Source organism: Odocoileus virginianus, chromosome 10 (genome assembly GCF_023699985.2).
Source record: "Odocoileus virginianus isolate 20LAN1187 ecotype Illinois chromosome 10, Ovbor_1.2, whole genome shotgun sequence".
NCBI lineage: Eukaryota > Metazoa > Chordata > Mammalia > Artiodactyla > Cervidae > Odocoileus > Odocoileus virginianus.
In genome coordinates, this window is record NC_069683.1 from 53,480,950 (window position 1) to 53,497,439 (window position 16,490).

The window sequence follows — 16,490 nt, forward strand, 5'->3', positions numbered from 1 at the left end:
ACCTGATCACCATGCCTTAGCGTCCACTTACAAATGCACCAAGGGTGAGCTAAATCCCTTAGCTAGACTCAGGTGGAGACCTGTGACATTACTGGCACTTACAGCCCTCCTGATGGTGAATTCCTCAGAGAAAATCCTGACTCTTCACAAGACCATTCTTTGGGGGAAGCTGCCATTGCAGGTCTATGGCTGCAAACAGGGGAGAAACCCACCCATAAAGCAGAGAGCCAGGGTGGAGGCTTGGTAGGGGAGGGTGGATACGGCTCCCGGGCCTGCAGAACTCCTAACAGCTGTGCCGTCAACAAGCATCCAGGAGGCCCATTTAGGCATACTCACATGTAAGGGATTTCACGGCTCTTCGTGTTCTACCCTCTGCATCTAAACTCAGCTCTGACCTCACAGAAAACCGAGTCACTTTATTTTCAACTGATTCTACTGAGTTAAAAATAATAATCAATTGGTGTGGGAGCTCCCTGGCAGTCTGGGGGTTAAGTGATCCAGGTTCAATCCCTGGTCTGGAAACTAAGATCCCACAAGCCTCACGCACATGGTCAAGAACAAATCAAAACAAAGCAAAAACAACTGGTGCACCAAACACAGACGACGAGGGAAAGAGCTACCTGTAATCCTGATATCATTTTCTTGGCTTCCTCCATTTCTTTTTCCAAATGTTCTTGTTGTTCCAACAGCTGCTCTTCCCATGAAGTCTCCAGGTAGGTCCGGGGACTGTCTGGTCTCCAGTCCCGGGGTAATGGAGAGTCTGTCTCCTCTACGAGACAGGAGGAGGGAGCACAGCTCATGGTGAAGAAAACTGAGTTCGGGAGCAAGCCCTCACCGTCCCCGGCGTTCACAGGGCCAGGTCACCTGCCTTCCGCACCTGCCCTCACTGCGTGGGCTGGACTCTCCACCAGGTGGGGGTGTGAGACAGGAGGAACTGGCCACTGGCTCCACTAATCCCAGGCTCCCGGGAGCAAAGCTGAACTTGGTTGAGGAGGTCCACCCTCTTCAGAACCTTAAGGATTCCCTCCCGGGAGCCCTGGTAGGTGGCAGGTTTTGCTCTTTACTCTAGAACTGGCACTCCCAGGGCTCGGCCCCTCAAGCGACAAAGAGGGGAGCTGTCAGATACACTGAAAAGGAGCTTCAGAGGGGAGACCTCAACTCAAACTCCTTTGACCATTTTGGGAGGATGGAACCCCTTTCACATATAACATTGTGTGAGTCACAAAAACAGGAAACAGACCGGTAAAAGCAAACTCTGTACAGATTGTTTCACCTCCCTCTCTCCGGTTTTAGTTCCCTGTCTTTACAGTCTCTTTTTCTGATTTCATTGGTCTCTGATTTCATTGGTTAAGAACAAATATTATAATAAGCCTAAGCCTGGGTTGTTGTCTGATTTCATGGGGCGACCTGTGTGCGGGACCCGTGGTGCCCGGCCCAGAGCAAGCATGCAGTAAAGACCTCCCTCTCCCTCCCCAGGGTCCCTGGAGTTTCTGACTCAGTAACAAAACTAACTTTCTGGATACTGATACCAGGGCTAGATGGGGTGTGAAATAAGGAAGAATTTAATTCCAGTTTTCCTTCAGAGGACTTCGGTTTCATTCTCTCTCTTACAGGCAAATAAAACTCCTAAGTCATGCACTTTGCTTCTTCCTTGCTTTCCTCTGTGTTTATCTAAGAAAAAGGAGACTGAGACAGAGGAAGGAGAAGTCTAAACAATGTAGCCCTTACATAAAACATGATGCAGACCTGCTCTCTGCTGTATATTCTCACAGACACCTTCATTCCATATATTCCTGGCCCCAATTTAAGTTAGAGAAGTACTGAAATTACTTGCATAACACAGAAATGATAAAAACTTTTTACTTGAGCAGACTTCTGACAGTTCCAAAGTCATCTAATTTCACTGGTGGTCAGCTGTCTACACTGCGGCAGGACATTGGACAGTTTGGACAGCAGAAGTGACAATCTGTGAAAGGATATGACATTCACTGGCTCCAAAGCATTAGAGCTCTCTAGTATGGACCCTGCATGCACAGACTATGAATGGAGAAGGCTAGGGAGCTGACCGTAATAGTCAGGACCCCCAAACTCTTCATGCTGAGGGCTATTCCTTTAGCCACCCCAGGCAGGCCGAGAATATAGTACCTGTTCTGTTCTCTACTCCTTCAGAGGGAATAATCACGAAATCCGCCTTCTCCTCAGACTGGGTTATGACGGATTCGCTCTTTGCACTGTGGATAGGACTGGGGGAAGTCAGGCTGTGACCGAAGGAAAAAGAAGAGAAACAATTATTGTGAAAAGATGTTTAGAAGCCAACTTTCCTAATTTATTCCAGAGATGGGTTCTTATTCATCTAACTCCTACTGCCTAAACACGGTGCCTGGCCCACAGTAAGAAGAAATACTTGTTGAATGAATGATGAACTTGTTAAATGAATGAAATGAATACTGAATGACCCATCCCCGGAAGCTTCCACAACGAGTTGCCTTTAAGCATAATTCACTAAGAGATTTATCAAACTGGTGGACAATGTAGCATTTTAAAGAACTCCACTTTTGTTTGGCTTGGCTTTTTGTTTTTATCTTTCACTTAACAACACCACCACCTCCTCCATCATGATCCCTGGGCCCAAGTTCAGAGACTGGTGGACTATGCATTTTAGTAGCTTTGGGAGCTGGAAGGAAAATATATTTCTAATACATTGATCTATCTATCACAGACATGTGCAATACCAGCAGAGTAATCATGGCAGATCGGCTCTGGGCTGCTCCCAAAAGCAGGGACAAGGTGGAGGGTGCCTCAAAAGGGAAAAACCGCTGGAGTATGGACAGTGCCAGGCCGAGCAAAGGGCAGTGACGTGTCAACAACGCCAGGATGTGATACAGAAAAGGGTGTACTATCTCTCTCTTTTTTTTTTTTTTTGCCATGCCCTCCTCCATCCCCCTGACCCAGGGATTGAATCCCCAGCAGGGAAGCCCTATTGAGGTATGCTGCTGCTGCTGCTAAGTCACGTCACTCGTGTCTGACTCTGTGCGACCCCACAGACGTCAGCCCACCAGGCTCCTTCGTCCCTGGGACGAAGGCAGGAACACTGGAGTGGGTTGCCATTTCCTTCTCCAGTGCATGAAAGTGAAAAGTGAAAGTGAAGTCGCTCAGTCATGTCCGACTCCTCGCGACTCCATGGACTATAGCCCACCAGGCTCCTCCGTCTGTGGGAGTTCCCAGGCCAGAGTACTGGAGTGGGCTGCCATTGCCTTCTCCACAGAAAAGGGTGTAATATCTCAAAAGGGGACAAGACTTGCTAGGGGACAATAAAGGTTTACTTGATTTACTGCCAAGAGTTATTCATATCTCTGCCACACTATTTTCAAATTGTCAGAGGGCTTCCCTGGTGGTTTAGTGGTTGGGAGTCCACCTGCCAACACATGGGACAAGGGTTCGACCCCGTTTGCGGAAGATTCCACATGCCCCGGAGCAATGAAGCCTGTGTGCCACAACTACTGAGCCTGTCCTCTAGATCCCAGGAGCCGCAACTGCCGAGTCCATGTGCTGCAACCACTGAAGCCCGAGCACCCTAGAGATAGTGCTCCGCAACAAGAGAAGCCACGACAACGAGAAACCCAAGCACCGCAGCTAAAGAGGAGCTCCCACCCGCCGCAACCAGAGAAAGCCCGAGCAGCAGCGCAGACCCGGCACGGCAAAGCAACAAATAAATAAGTCTTTAAAACACTGTCATCAGAAATCTTGCAACAATTCTTAAATTCTAGTATAACTACTAGCCTTGGAAGGAACGGTTTGCATTTGGGAGGAAGCAGAATTTTAAATCTCCAGAAGCAAATCTACAGGATACGATGGGAATGCGAGGCGGACACTGCCATTTGAAGAGCCCCCTTTCTTTGCACCCACCTTGAGAACATCAGCACCAAAACAATCTCAGGGGTTGTGGGGTCTGCAGGCCCAGCCCCCTCTCAGGAATTCTTTCCAAATCCATCACCCAGACAACAGTGAAAGTGTCTTGGATTCACTGACCCACTTAATGTGCCCCTGAAGTCTCCCAGGCTAATCCTCACAGCCATGATCAGGAGTTAACATTTCATCTTCCTAGAAACCACGAAAAACAAGAGCCAAGCACAGTGGAGGCAGCCAGCAATTTCAAAAAGCTCTGAAGCAGCCTGAGGACTAGTGTCTCAACCTCCTCAGTGTCCCAGGTTTTGGGCTTTGGTGGGAATGACCTCAACCAGTTATACACTCTCATCCTTATCAGAACCATAGGGAAAAAAAGTTGTCTTTTGCTCCTGCAAATTAAAAAAAGTGTCACTTAACGATATCTGTAAATGTACAACCCAAACAGGCAGACAGGTGGAGAAAGGCAAGAAGTGATGTTTAGAAAAGGAGACTGCTCCAGGGAACTCTCTTATCCATCTCTCACCATGTAGGCTATCTGACTTCCAGGCCAACATGAATTAGCTGCTGGGAAAGCACCAGTCTAGGGGTACCATTCACAAGAAGAATAGATTTATGCTATTCAGGCCTCAGCTTTCACGTTCTTATAGAAATGGGGATCCGAGTGCAGAAAGAGGCCTGCACCCCAGCTACTCCTCTTTGAGAAATGGTAAGACCACACTTTCCCAGCTGACAAGGTGCTGTGGCTGACAGGTGCCCCTTCCTGCATCTAGCTGGACCACAGTGGATATGTGTGAGACGAAGGGGGTGGGTGTGGGAGGAGTGGTGTGAACCTAGGATGCGGGAAAACTGCTTTCCTGAGAGCAGAGACGCATGCTCAGCTAGATCAGCTCAGCGGCTCCCTCCTAAATGAGCCATCTCCCATATAAGGGCAGAAGGAGGCGGATGTCTGCATACCCAGCCCCACTGGGGGAGTGGCAGAGCGGCCAAAGAAAACAACATTTCTCTTTCTTGAATCGGGGCTGCCAGTATGGGAGCCACAGAGACATAAAACCCTGAAACTAAACGGCCGAGTCTAAAAGATAAAAAATCTGAGGAAGAAAAATCCTGAGGCACATGTCAGAGCATGCTGCCTTCCCCAAGGAAGACCCTCATGCAGGAGGATGGTACACAAATGTATTTTAATGCTAATTAATTACAGGGCTCAGGATCTCCCTGATGAGCTTAAAAAACTGTTTTATAAACAAGTAACCCCCCACTTGCCATTATAATCCTGTTAAGACAGGGAACAACTGGTTACAAATCAGGTCTGACTGATACATTCCTAATTTCCACAGGTCTAACATCTCTCCAATCTTAACTTATCAGACAAGCAGTCTCCCAGAAAAGATATCTCCAATTAAAAGTCCAATCAATTTTTTAAATCAGTACCAGGCAATAAGAGTTCTATTCTGTCCTGAAGTGCCGGCTTCAGCAGAGACCAGACGGGGGGTCAAAAGCCACTCCTCCCATGCCGCTTGCAGCTTCTTAAATAAACCCAGTGTATTTTACAGTGCTCATCTCAGGCCCGCAAGCAGGCTGTTCTCCCCAGTATAGCGCCCCCACCGAACCCCCGTCTGTCTCTGGCCAACAGCATCCTCCAGTCCTGGCCCTGCTCCCACCCAAGCCCCCCCACACACACCTCCAAAGCCGAAGTGGCTTCAGCTCACCATTTGACCTGCGTCCCGCCCATGGTCCCCCTCGTGGCTCCGGCTTCAGCAAGTCGACTTCCCTGGGTGAAGCGGGAGGCTGAGAGTCACAGCGCTCCCCGATTCGGGCATGTCTCCCCGCGATGGGGGCCCCCGAAGAACGACTCCCCCGGGCAGGCCAACTACGAGAGCCGCTCGCCCCGGTCCCGGCAGAGAGCTGGGAGGGCAGAGAGGCAGGCGTCTCGGCCCCAGGCACGGCGATGCTCGGGGCTCCGGGGCGCGCCGTCCCGGCAGCTCAGACACTGCAGCGGCCCGGCCTCGGCGGAAACCGCCTCCCCTCGCAGGCTGCCGGCCCCCGGCAGCCGCATCCGTGGTCCCCGCGGCCGCGCGGCTCCGGGCGTGTCCCCGGGAGCAGGCATCTCAACCCATCTCCGCGCCCCGGGAGAAAAGCCCGGCCCGTGGCTCCGGCCGAGCGGTCGAGTGCCGGGGCTGGCGGCGATCCCCGCTCCGCGCCGCCTCCCGGTCCCGCCCTCCCGCGCCCTCCTCCCCCCGCTATCCGAGCTGTCACACGCGGCTGGGTAGCGCCGGGCTCCGTCCGACCCGGGCGGGCGCTCCGCGGGCCGGCAGAGCTCCCCGGGGCAGAACCGGGCGGGGCTTCGGGGCCCGGAGGCAGCCCCGGGCGAGGCGGCGGAGGCGCCGCGGGGTCGGCAGAACCCCGGGAGGGCTGTGTGGTCCCCTCGTTCGGAGGAGCCCGGGACTAGTGGCCGTGCCTTCTGTCCTCTGACCCCTGCCTTCCCGGACACTGAGGTCGGGGTGGGTCTAACTCAGCTCCTCGCGGGAGGGGGTTCCCCCGGAAGCCCGCTGAACGCTGGTCTCCACCGCCCCCCACCTTCCCCTCGGGCGTTTCATATGTTCTTTTTTTCCCCCAACTAACGAGCCTTTTGCTTGGATCCTGAGAGGCTGGCCCGAGGTCTACGGGTCTGAGAAGCAACAGGCGGGCAGTCGGGCAGGGCTTTGCCAGGATGTCTGTCAAGGAGCAGGGGGAGGGGACCAGACGTAAGGGGCTATCTTCTGAACCACTGTTCTTTCCCGAGTCACATCCCGGGGGTCTCCTGGCCTTCACGGATCACTGAGACATGAGGTGGGCTTCCCCCTGAGTGCAGACTGCGGGAAGGAGCAGGGCAGAATGTCCCGGAGCCTTCTGGGGGCCAACTGAGCATCCCAAAGAGGTGAGTGAGAGGGTGGCCGAGAAGAAAACGACCGAGTCAGGAAGAAGAGAAAGAGGAAAGCCAACCAACCGTTCTCTGAACGCTCTCCTAGAAAACGGTCACTGCCAGCCACTGCACCCGATTTCCAGCAGCCCCGAATTCACACTGTCTGGTACCCTGCCCCCAGTCTTGAGTTCTGCCAGACAGGAAGGAAGCAGGTGCTCTCAGGAAAAAAAAATCCAGACTTTTTTTTTTTCTCTCTCTCTGGCAAGCGCTATCAGTCACAGGAAAGTAAAAGGCCTGTAGCCATGCAGGAAGCAATAGATCTCATTGTACAACGGAATATCTTTTGATTCTGTACCAAGTGATAGTCCAAGCGGAAGCAAGGAAAAACTGGTTTAGATTCTCAATAAAAGCACATCTACTGCTTAATGGACGCAAGGTTCCATTCTGGCGTGATGCAAATCTCTCTGAACTGGATAGGGGTGATGGTTGCACAATATTAGTGAAGGTGCTACATACCACTGAATCATACACTTTAAAATGATTAATGGTTAATGTGTGAATTTTAAAAATAAAAAATCTATTAAATGTGAAAATTAAAAATCAAGGAAGGTTACCGGTTTATTAAGATGACAGATGTATATTTAATTTCCAAGCAAATTAGAAAATGGCCCATCAAATTAAGGCAGAATTTTATGAAAAAAAGAAATAGGAGGAAGAAAACAAAGACACAGAAAATACATACATGTCAGACAAAGAACAATTAGGCTTAACTGGAACAGACTAATCTGGGTTGATGTAGGAAAGAAAAGGTCATAAGAGCATAAATTAAATATGATTCTGCAATGAAATTAGTAAATAAGATAACATCTGGGGATGTGTTTACAGGAGCATGATTTACCTAAGCCAGGAACATAGTCTTTCTCTGCCACCATACTTGGCATTGATCAGGCTTTTATTAGAGCATTGTGTCCTGTTTTGGTCCCTGCAATTGGCTCTAAGGGATATAGACAGCCTTTCTGCTGCAGTCACTCACATTGCTAGCCCATTCAAATGAGTACTAATCTGCCACAATTCCCAGCCCTACAAATGAAAGCTGGAAACATTCTTAAAGCACTAAGGCAACTCTGCTCATTTCCTCTTGCTATGAGCCTTATACAAGCTTCTCAGGCACAAAGATAGTGCAATGGAACTGGCTCTTATAAACACTGGCAGCTGATAAATAAGTATCGAAAAGATCCAGCTGGGCGCTGACAGGTCCCAGTCGTGCCCCCACGTGGACACAGCTAAGCACTAGCACTGGTATGTGGGAAATTCACAAGCATCTCACCCGGCCCTCTTGTCAGCACAAAACCACAAAGCCTGCTGAGGGTTACCCATTGTGAGCCACACATAAACGGAGGGAAGAGGAAGGACTTTGGTGCCGTATCGCCTGTTGCGTGGGTACCTGAAGCTGCCAACCCTGAGGACCTCCACGAACTGAGGACTAGTGGTGAAGAATCTGAGGCCACGGTTACCTGGAGCAGCTGGACTCAGACGGGGACCTTTGCTGTCCTTCATACTGCTGCACCAGAGCTCGCACGCTCCAGCAGGGATTCTCAATCTCCTCATCCACGCTGCTGTTCCTAAAGTCAGAGGGCGCCAACCAAGGAGAGGGTGTCAGTCCTTCGGGCCAACCCACCAACTCCTGACAGATGCCACTCCGGGACTGCTGTGGGTAAAAAGATGGACGAGGCAAAGCCCCGGCCTTAAAGACATTTGAAACCTCGCAAGGAAGATAGAGAAACCAATAATTTCACCAATCCTTGCAACACCTCAGAGTCATGCTCCCTCTCTGACACACAACCCACGAAGCATCCCCTGCCATGACTCTCTGGGACACCCAACCTTCAGGATACACACCAGGGAGACACTCGGGTGACTCGGGATGTTGCTCCCACACACCTCTCAGTGCAGAAAACACACCGTGCCAAAGGAATATGTTTAAAACTCTGGGCCCCAGAGAAAATAATTACATACATGATTCCTCTACATTCTGCTAAAGTCAACATGTGCACGTGCATGCTAAGTCGCTTAAGTCGTGCCCGATTCTTTGTGATCCCATGGACTGCAGTCCGCCAGGCTCCTCTGTCCATGGGATCCTCCAGGTAAGAATACTGGAGTGGGTTGCCATGCCCTTCTCCAAAAGTCAAAATAAACATGCCTAAAAGAAAGGCTGTTGTTGTGTTTTTTTTTTTCTCTTTTGGAGCACCCTCTCCAACCTCCACTCCATACTCTTTTCTGCAATGTGGGCTGTTTAGGTGATATTTCCATCTACCGCACCATTATCATTTAAGGGAAGGAATATCAGCACAGGTCGAATTCCCATCCCCAGATTTCCATCCTTACCTCTGTCGGTATCGAAAGACATCCCGCCCAGACCGCGACATGTCATGACACACATCGGCCAGAGCGGCGGCTGCCCCCTGGGCCACGGCAGTGGCACAGTGAGGCTGGTGAGTCTGCAGGGGGGCTCCGGCATCCCGCCCTTGGCTCACTGTCCTGCTGGAGCCAGGTTTGAAATGAGCTGCCAAGGCCAGGACCAGCCTCATGATAGACTTCAGGTTGCCTTCCACGATATCTAAGGATCAGAACAGACCAAGAGGTCCTAAGAGGGAAGCAAAGTGCTGAGGACGCACTCAGTTACTATGCATCTGCTAGTGAACAGGTAAGCAAGGCAGTCAAGCTCCCTGTCCTCACAAGCCGTGTTCAACAAGGAGACCAGAGATTTAAAGCAATTACAATCAAGTATAATAACATAAAGTGAAGTCGCTCAGTCATATCCAACTCTTTGTGACCCCATGGACTGTAGTCTGCCAGGCTCCTCTGTCCATGGGATTTTCCAGGCAAGAATACTGGAGTGGATTGCCATTTCCTTCATACAGTAGGAAAAGTACAAGATTCTTTGGGAGCTCAGAGGAGAAGCATCTGTCTAGTTTAGAGGGCTCAGGGAAGGATTCCCAGAGGAGGTGAGTTCCAAACTGAGACTTGACTGACCAACAGAGGTTCATCAGATGAGGAAAGAGAAGGAAAAAAAGTATTCCAAGAAGGGGGAAGAGCAGGTATGAAGGTCTAGACACTATTCAGTATGGGAGCCACGAGCCACATGTAGCTGTTGAGCACTTAAAAGGTAGCGGTGGTCTTAACTGAAATGTTCTGTGAGTATACTTAGCACACACACACAAAATTGAATGAAAAGTCTCACTAGATTTAGTATAAGATAAATAGCCTGGAGACAAGGACTGAGAAGATGCTAACTGAAAAAGAATTTAGAATAATGATAATAGATTTAGTATAAAAAAATAGAATGCAAAATATCTCATTGATAGTTTTTTACGTTTATTACGTGTTGAGCTCATAATACTTTAGATATGCATACATGCATGCTAAGTCATTTCAGTCGTGTCCAACTCTTTGAGACCCCGTGGGCTGTAGCCCGCCAGGCTCCTCTATCCATGGGATTCTCCAGGCAAGAATACTGGAGTGGGATTGCCATTTCCTTCTCCAGGAAATCTTCCCGACTCAGGGATCGAACTTGGGTCTCCTGCATTGCAGGTGGATTCTTCACCGACTGAGCCAACAAGGAAGCCCTCATTTGGATACATGGGTTAAATAAAATATATTATTAAAATTACTTACACTGATTTCTTTTTCGTAACAAGGCTATTTAGACATTCAAATTACGAATGTGACTTATTTTATTTCTATGGCACACACTAGAAGAGGAACAGAAAGCAGCTCAGCATAGCCAGAGTTCAGAGTTCAGGGGGAGAGAGGGAAAGACGAGGGGGATGAACTGGAGGTCAGGTCAGAAAGGGCATACTAAGCCAGAGAAAGGACTCTGGATTTTATCCTAAGGGCCCTCAGGTGCAGAGGAATGGCGTGAGCATATTGTACTCTTAGAAAGATCGTTCTGGCTGCAGTGTGGAGAGCAGACAGGAGGGGGACAGAAATGCATGCAGTGGGACTAATTAGGAAGCAGCTGCACTTCTCCAGGTAAAAGACAATGATGTCCGGAACAACTGTTCCCTCAAAATAGCTGACTTTAATGGGCCAGATCCCCAAGCCCACTCCTCACGGGGCCCGGATCAGAGAAATATCTGACATTCTAAATTTTGTCCTAGAAAAAAAAAAAGAGAGAGAAAGAGAGAAAGGCAGACAGAAAATAACATGATGGGTCTGGTTAATGTCAGAAAATAGACAAAGTTGTATTTTTTTCAGCTTCACAGCCTTTTAAATATGTAAGGCTTCCAAAAGGATTGATTGATACCTGCTACAGGACATTCTCAATGGTCAGTAACTGCCCTGCCTGAATGAGCCCAACACAGAGAACACTAAAAACCCGGAAAGGAGGGCTCCCTCCCACCTCCATCCTCATCAGAGCCACAGGCAATCAGGCCCAGAAACTGAAGCTGAAACAAACCAGGTTAGAATCAGTTCCAGAGTCAGAGTGAAAGGACCAGAGAGCCTGTGCCTTCTGAGGACAGCTCCATCATTTCTCCCCTGCAGCCTGGGCTCAGACTGCAATGAGAGCTGTCCTCATCTGGCCATGTGGCCCCAGGAGAGGGCATGTGCCAAGGTGAAAGAGCCTTCTGATCCTGCCTGGAGATGTCCTGTGATGTTCAAAAAAACCTGCTATCAAATATTTTCCTTCTGGAAAACTGGATAGAAAAAAGTAGGCTATTATGATCTGAGATAATAATTGTCATGAAATACTAGGAACACCAAAAAATATCATCTATCTTCATGTTTGATATCTTAAACAAGATGTCCTAAAATTAATATCCAAAAGCTGTCATTTCTTTTCTATTAATTTTCCTACACACACTCAAAACAAAACTTTATTCAGTTAAAATGAAGAGCTTCTACCTTCACTCCAGTCTCCAAAGCACCTGGATTTTGATCATCATTCCACCCCAAGAGGATGACTTTCCTTATGGGGAAAAAGATGTGAGGTCATCTGCCTAATCCCACTCCAGTCTACTCTGAGCCCTCAGCTATACTGTGGATGGTTCTTCTGAAGGTGGCAATCCCCAGGTAAAGATGAGTGTCCTCAGCCACCACAGACAGAAGGAAGCACTGACCTTTAGCTGAAGTCTGGTGCATACGAATCTTTTTGGAGGCTACAAACTGTAACACTTTCTCCACATTATTCTTCATCTCTTGTTGGTTACTGGGACTCAGCTGTACCCCACTCAGCTTTTCTCCTGCTGTTAGAAGAGAGAAAATACATGAAGTTATGGGGAGGAGTACTATCACAGTTTCATAGTAGCCAGACACAGAGAGAATATTTGAAGTAAACACTAAGATTATCTATAAATATGTCAGGGAGTTAGGCCTTCGTGTTTGTAATCTGGATGGGAAATAGTAAAATGAAAGCATTCTGGAGGGTCTTTGAATTTTCAAATCTATTCCCTAGGGCCTGTGAAGTTACTGTGTGTACATTTATTCATTCAACAAATATTCACTTAGCACCCACTGTGTGCCAGGCACTGTTTGGGGCACCAGAGAAACTGCAGTGACCAAGACATTCTCTGCCTTTCCTTCCATCATAGAGTTTATATCTGCAGGGATGAGAGAAGACCAAGATCACAGACAAATGTTTGACAGAATTTCAGGTAGCGCTAAGTGCTGTGCTATGCTAGGCACAACCGACTCTTGGCGACCCCAAGGACTGTAGCCCACCAGGCTCCTCTGTCCATGGGATTTCCCAGGCAAGAATACTGGAGGGGGGTACCATTTCCTACTGCAGCAGATCTTCCCCACCCAGGGATTGAACCCGGGTCTCTTGCATCTCCTGTGCTGGCCTGCAGATTCTTTACAACTAGCACCACCTGGGAAGCCCAGTGATAAGTACTACGGAGGAAAAACAAAGAAGAGTAATCATGGTCTGTCTGATAACACATGTGGGCGGAGACTTGAATAAAATAAGACAGGAAAAAATTTGCAGAGGTAGCATTCCAGGCTGAGGAACCATAAGTACCAACGCCAAGGTGGGAATGAGATCAACTTATCTGAGAAACAACAACAAGACCCTATGGCTGGAGTGGAGAGAGCAAGGAGTCCAAGTTCTAGAACAGGTAGAGAGGTGAGCAAGGCCAGATCATGTGGGGCTTTGGGAACTAGAGCAAAAGAGCAAAGACCTTGAATTGTATTCTATATGTAATGGGCAGAAAATGCAGGCTTGGAGGTAAGGGAGTTCAGTTCAGTTCAGTTCAGTCGCTCAGTTGTGTCCGACTCCTTGTGACCCCAAGGACTGCAGCAGATGAGGCTTCCCTGTCCATCACCAACTCCCAGAGCTTGCTCAAACTCATGGCCATCGAGGTGGTGACGCCATCCAACCATCTCATCTTCTGTCATCCCCTTCTCCTCCCACCTTCAATCTTTCTCAGCATCAGGGTCTTTTTCACTGAGTCAGTTCTTCACATAAGGTGGCCAAAGTACTGGAGTTTCAGCTTTAGCATCAGTCCTTCCAATATATATTCAGAACTGACTTCCTTTACGACTGACTGGTTTGATCTCCTTGCAGTCCAAGGGACTCTCAAGAGTCTTCTCCAACACCACAGTTCAAAGGCATCAATTCTTCAGCATTCAGCTTTCTTTATAGTCCAACTCTCACATCTGTACATGACTACTGGAAAAACCATAGCCTTGAATTAGACGGACCTTTGCTGGCAGAGTTATGTCTTTGCTTTTTAATATGCTGTCTAGGTTGGTCATAGCTTTTCTTCCAAGGAGCAAGCATCTTTTAATTTCAAGGCTGCAGTCACCATCTGCAGTGATTTTAGAGTCCAAGAAAATAAAATCTGTCACTGTTTCCATTGTTTCTCCATCTATTTGCCATGAAGTGATGGGACCAGAGGCCATGACCTTAGTTTTCTGAATGTTAAGTTTTAAGCCAGCTTTTTCACTCTCCTCTTTCACTTTCATCAAGAGTCTCTTTAGTTCCTCTTCACTTTCTGCCATAAGGATGGTGTCATTTGCATATCTGAGGTTATTGATATTTCTCCCGGCAATCTTGATTCTAGCTTGTGCTTCATCCAGCCCAGCGTTTCTCATGATGTACTCTGCATATAACTTAAACAAGCCAGGTAATGATATACAGCCTTGACATACCCCTTTCCTGATTTGGAACCAGTCTGTTGTTCCATGTCTGGTTCTAACTATTGCTTATTGACCTACAGATTTCCTAGGAGGCAGGTCAGGTGGTCTGGTATTCCCATCTCTTTCAGAATTTTCCACTGTTTGTTGTGATCTACACAGTCAAAGGCTTTGGTGTACTCAATAAAGCAGAAGTAGATGTTTTTCTGGAATTCTCTTGCTTTTTATATGATCCAACAGATGTTGGCAATTTGATCTCTGGTTCCTCTGTCTTTTCTATCCAGCTTGAGCATCTGGAATTTCACATTTCACATACTATTGAAGCCTGGCTTGAATAATTTTGAGCATTACTTTGCTAGCATGTGAGATGAGTTACCTGACCTGCTTAATGCTTTTAAAAGTTGACTTCATGTGGACATAGATTCTGTGAAGAGGAAACAGGGAGATCTGTTAGAAGGAAATGAAAATAGTCAAGTGAGAGATAATGATGGTTTGGGAAGAAGCTGAGAGGTGAAAAGTCAGATACCAGGTACATTTTTAATATAAAGCAAACAGCACATGTGAAGGACTGAATATGATAGATGAGAAAAAGAGAATAATTAAAGTCAACTTCTAAGTGTTCTGCTTTAACAGCTGAGGGAATGGTACTGTGATGTGTTATTCAGATGAAGGATCTCAAAGGACAGAGGGATCAATGGCATGAAGGAAAAGTTCTGATTAGGACACGTGAAGTGAGAGTTGCATTTTAGACATCCAAGCAGAGAAGCTGAATAGGAAGCTGATATTCACACCCACCTCAAGGAAAAGCTTAGGGCTAAAGAGTCAGATTTGGGAAGAGACCACTTAGGGATAGAGAATACACAAAAGAACTAAGGTCTGAACCTCTAAGGAGAACTTCTAACATTTAAACGTCAGGAGGGCTTCCCAGGTGGTGCAGCTGGTAAAGAATCCGCCTGCCAGTGGAGAAGACACAAGAGACATGGGTTTGATTCCTGGGTTGGGAAGATCCTCTGAAGTAGGAAGTGGCTACCCATTTCAGTATTCTTGCCTGGAAAATTCCATGGACAGAGGAGAGTGGCGGGCTACAGTCGATGGGATCAAAAAGAGTCAGACATGACTAAGCATGCACACATGCGCGCACGCACACACACACACACACACACACACACACACAGAGGAGAAAGCCAGCAAACAGGAAAGGCCAGTGAAGAAGGAGGGAAATTTCAAGTCCACAGGATCCCTGAGACCAAGGCAAGATGTTTGGAGGAGGAGGGAGTGGTCCACTGTGTCAAGTTCTGCTAAGTTGAATAAAATGACGACTGAGCCCTGGCCACGGGATTTGACAGAGCAGAGTTGTGATCTCAAGGAGAACAGTTTCAGGGGCATAGTAGTAGGATCAAAAGCTCAGTGAGGGCCAGCTCAAGAAAGAGCGCAATCTAAAGTAGTGAATTCAGAGATTTTCTATATAGCCAAGTTGCAACAGAATGCAGCATTTAAGAACCTGGGTTTTGAAAAACAAGAATACACATTCATATTGCCTGTATGTGCACCAATAAATACTCTCTGGAAATAACCAGAAACTGCTAACACTAGCTGCCTCCAGAAAGAACAGGTAACTGGCAAGGGGACAGATGGGGGAAATGGCTTTTGATTTTCTATCTTCTTGGGCTGTCTGGATTTTCTAACTGATTATATTTCCAGGATAATCTGTTCAAATGAGTGAAAAATTAAAAGTTGAAAATTAGCTTTGGAATTAAAGTAAAACTAGGCTTGTCCCTCTGCTTCACCACTATTCTTATGTGACCTTGCAAAATTGCTTAAGGGTTTCCCTGGTGGCTCAGAGAGTCAAGAATCTGCCTGCAATGCAGGAGACCTGGGTTCTGGGTTGGGAAGATCCGCTGCAGAAGGGAAAGGCTACGCATTCCAGTACTCTTCCCTGGAAAATTCCATGGACAGACCTTTCTAAATCTCAAAAAATAAGTAAAATACTTAAATGCTATCCATTATCCTAAATCAATCAAAGTAGCATGTTTAGCAATGCTTGATATATATGTACACACACATATATGTGTGTATATATATATAAAGTGCTCCTGGAAATGGGGGTAATATTATGTTTCTCAAACGTTGATGATTAAGTGAAATTAAATGAGACAGTGTTCAATACACAGTAGCTGCTATTACTATTATCATGGTTATAATCACTATAAGTGAACAATGAATCCATGAACTGTCTGAATGAGGTATTTGTGGACAGGCTGCCTGATGCAAGCCTGCCTTCTTACATATCACTCAAACCCACATCCCGTAACTATGTCAATGATGTTTGAGTACCTGTTATGTGTCTGTCACTTGGTTAAGGATTGTGAAAACAGGGGGGAAAAAAATTACACTGTACCTGCTCTTAAAGAGCTCAATCTATTACTGGAGAGGTAGATAATAAACAACCATCATTTGGTGAGAGAAATAATAAGAGGTGTGGACAAATGCTGTGGAAATAAGGTTATGATATCATCTAATACAAATGACAGGCAACAACTCTGGGGTT

At 47.4% G+C, this 16,490-nt stretch overlaps 1 protein-coding gene across 5 annotated transcripts in view; it reads right to left on the reverse strand.

The window, feature by feature from the left end:
- The window catches only part of DIXDC1 (DIX domain containing 1), a 76,106-nt gene that overhangs the window by 29,530 nt on the left and 30,086 nt on the right, over positions 1 to 16,490 (reverse strand). For 4 of the 5 annotated variants that reach the window (XM_020882218.2, XM_020882217.2, XM_070473585.1 and 1 more), the window contains 5 exons: positions 11,926 to 12,051; positions 9,191 to 9,422; positions 8,320 to 8,427; positions 2,146 to 2,258; positions 621 to 769 (listed from right to left, as the gene is read on the reverse strand). In XM_020882218.2, the coding sequence (XP_020737877.2) occupies positions 621 to 769; positions 2,146 to 2,258; positions 8,320 to 8,427; positions 9,191 to 9,422; positions 11,926 to 12,051 (728 nt within the window). Of the gene's footprint in view, positions 1 to 620; positions 770 to 2,145; positions 2,259 to 5,612; positions 5,732 to 8,319; positions 8,428 to 9,190; positions 9,423 to 11,925; positions 12,052 to 16,490 lie in introns of those variants that run through there. The other variant, XM_020882219.2, reaches the window with a different exon arrangement.